Source organism: Plasmopara halstedii (assembly GCF_900000015.1).
Source record: "Plasmopara halstedii genome assembly, contig: Scaffold_1730, whole genome shotgun sequence".
NCBI lineage: Eukaryota > Oomycota > Peronosporomycetes > Peronosporales > Peronosporaceae > Plasmopara > Plasmopara halstedii.
The window spans coordinates 1-835 of record NW_020188640.1 but is presented as its reverse complement, the minus strand read 5'-3'; the positions used below and the strand labels follow the sequence as shown (position 1 = coordinate 835).

The 835-nt window shown below is 39.6% G+C and overlaps 1 protein-coding gene across 1 annotated transcript; it reads right to left on the bottom strand.

Moving 5' to 3' along the window:
• Positions 1–43: 43 nt before the first annotated feature.
• PHALS_02131 (uncharacterized protein) lies at positions 44–827 on the bottom strand (the record flags this gene model as incomplete). Its single annotated transcript, XM_024716649.1, has 2 exons — positions 44–142; positions 213–827. The coding sequence occupies 2 exons, from the start codon at positions 825–827 to the stop codon at positions 44–46; spliced, it is 714 nt and encodes a 237-aa protein (XP_024582227.1).
• Positions 828–835: the final 8 nt, after the last annotated feature.

Genomic DNA, 835 nt, shown 5'->3' with positions numbered 1-835 from the left:
TCCTGATTGAGAGACTCTACAAGCTGGTAAGTTACAATCCTCACTACGTCAATTTGTGAAGACCATAGCCACGGATAACTGTCAGCTGGAAAAGTTGGGATCGTAAAGTTGTCATCGATAGTATAATATTGATTCGAATAGCCTTTATACGGTTCAAAAGCTTTTGTATATTGAGCATACAAAATCAATCGTTTGCTCTCTCCATCGTATACATACTGCAACGTTGTATTGACTCGAGTCTCTTCGTGCATTATGCTTTGAATCATCTCTTTCGACAAGCTTAGATTAAACGCTTGGATCAATTCACTCGAATTCATCATCTGTAAACGTTGTGCAAACATTTGATCTTTGAAATAGTCAACGTAATGATTCTGGAATACGTTAAGAGCTACGTGACCAAGAGATTTGACAAGAGGAAGTGCTAAATTATCAGTGAAAAACATTCCAAACGCTTTATTGCGACGACGACGTACATTTCCAGACCGTACAGAATTTCCATAATCCATAGGAGACACAAGATTGTACAAAAGCAATCGTGGTATCTCCTTCTTCATAGTACGACGACCTTCAGCTGACAAAACCCAATTCGAAATCCACGGCGTTTTCGTTTCAACTGCGCTACGATATTTCGTGAACATGCTTGCATTCGAGTCTTTCGTGACGATAACTTTTCCACTTGGAAGACGTGTCCAGTGTGGTTGGTACTTGTATGGCTGGTCTGCAGTCCAATACTTGGAACCTTCTAAACGTGTAGCATTTCTATTACTTTGCTCGGACTCTAGTGTCAATGGTTTGACAATACTCATGTATGCAATAGCTTCTATCATCATAAACA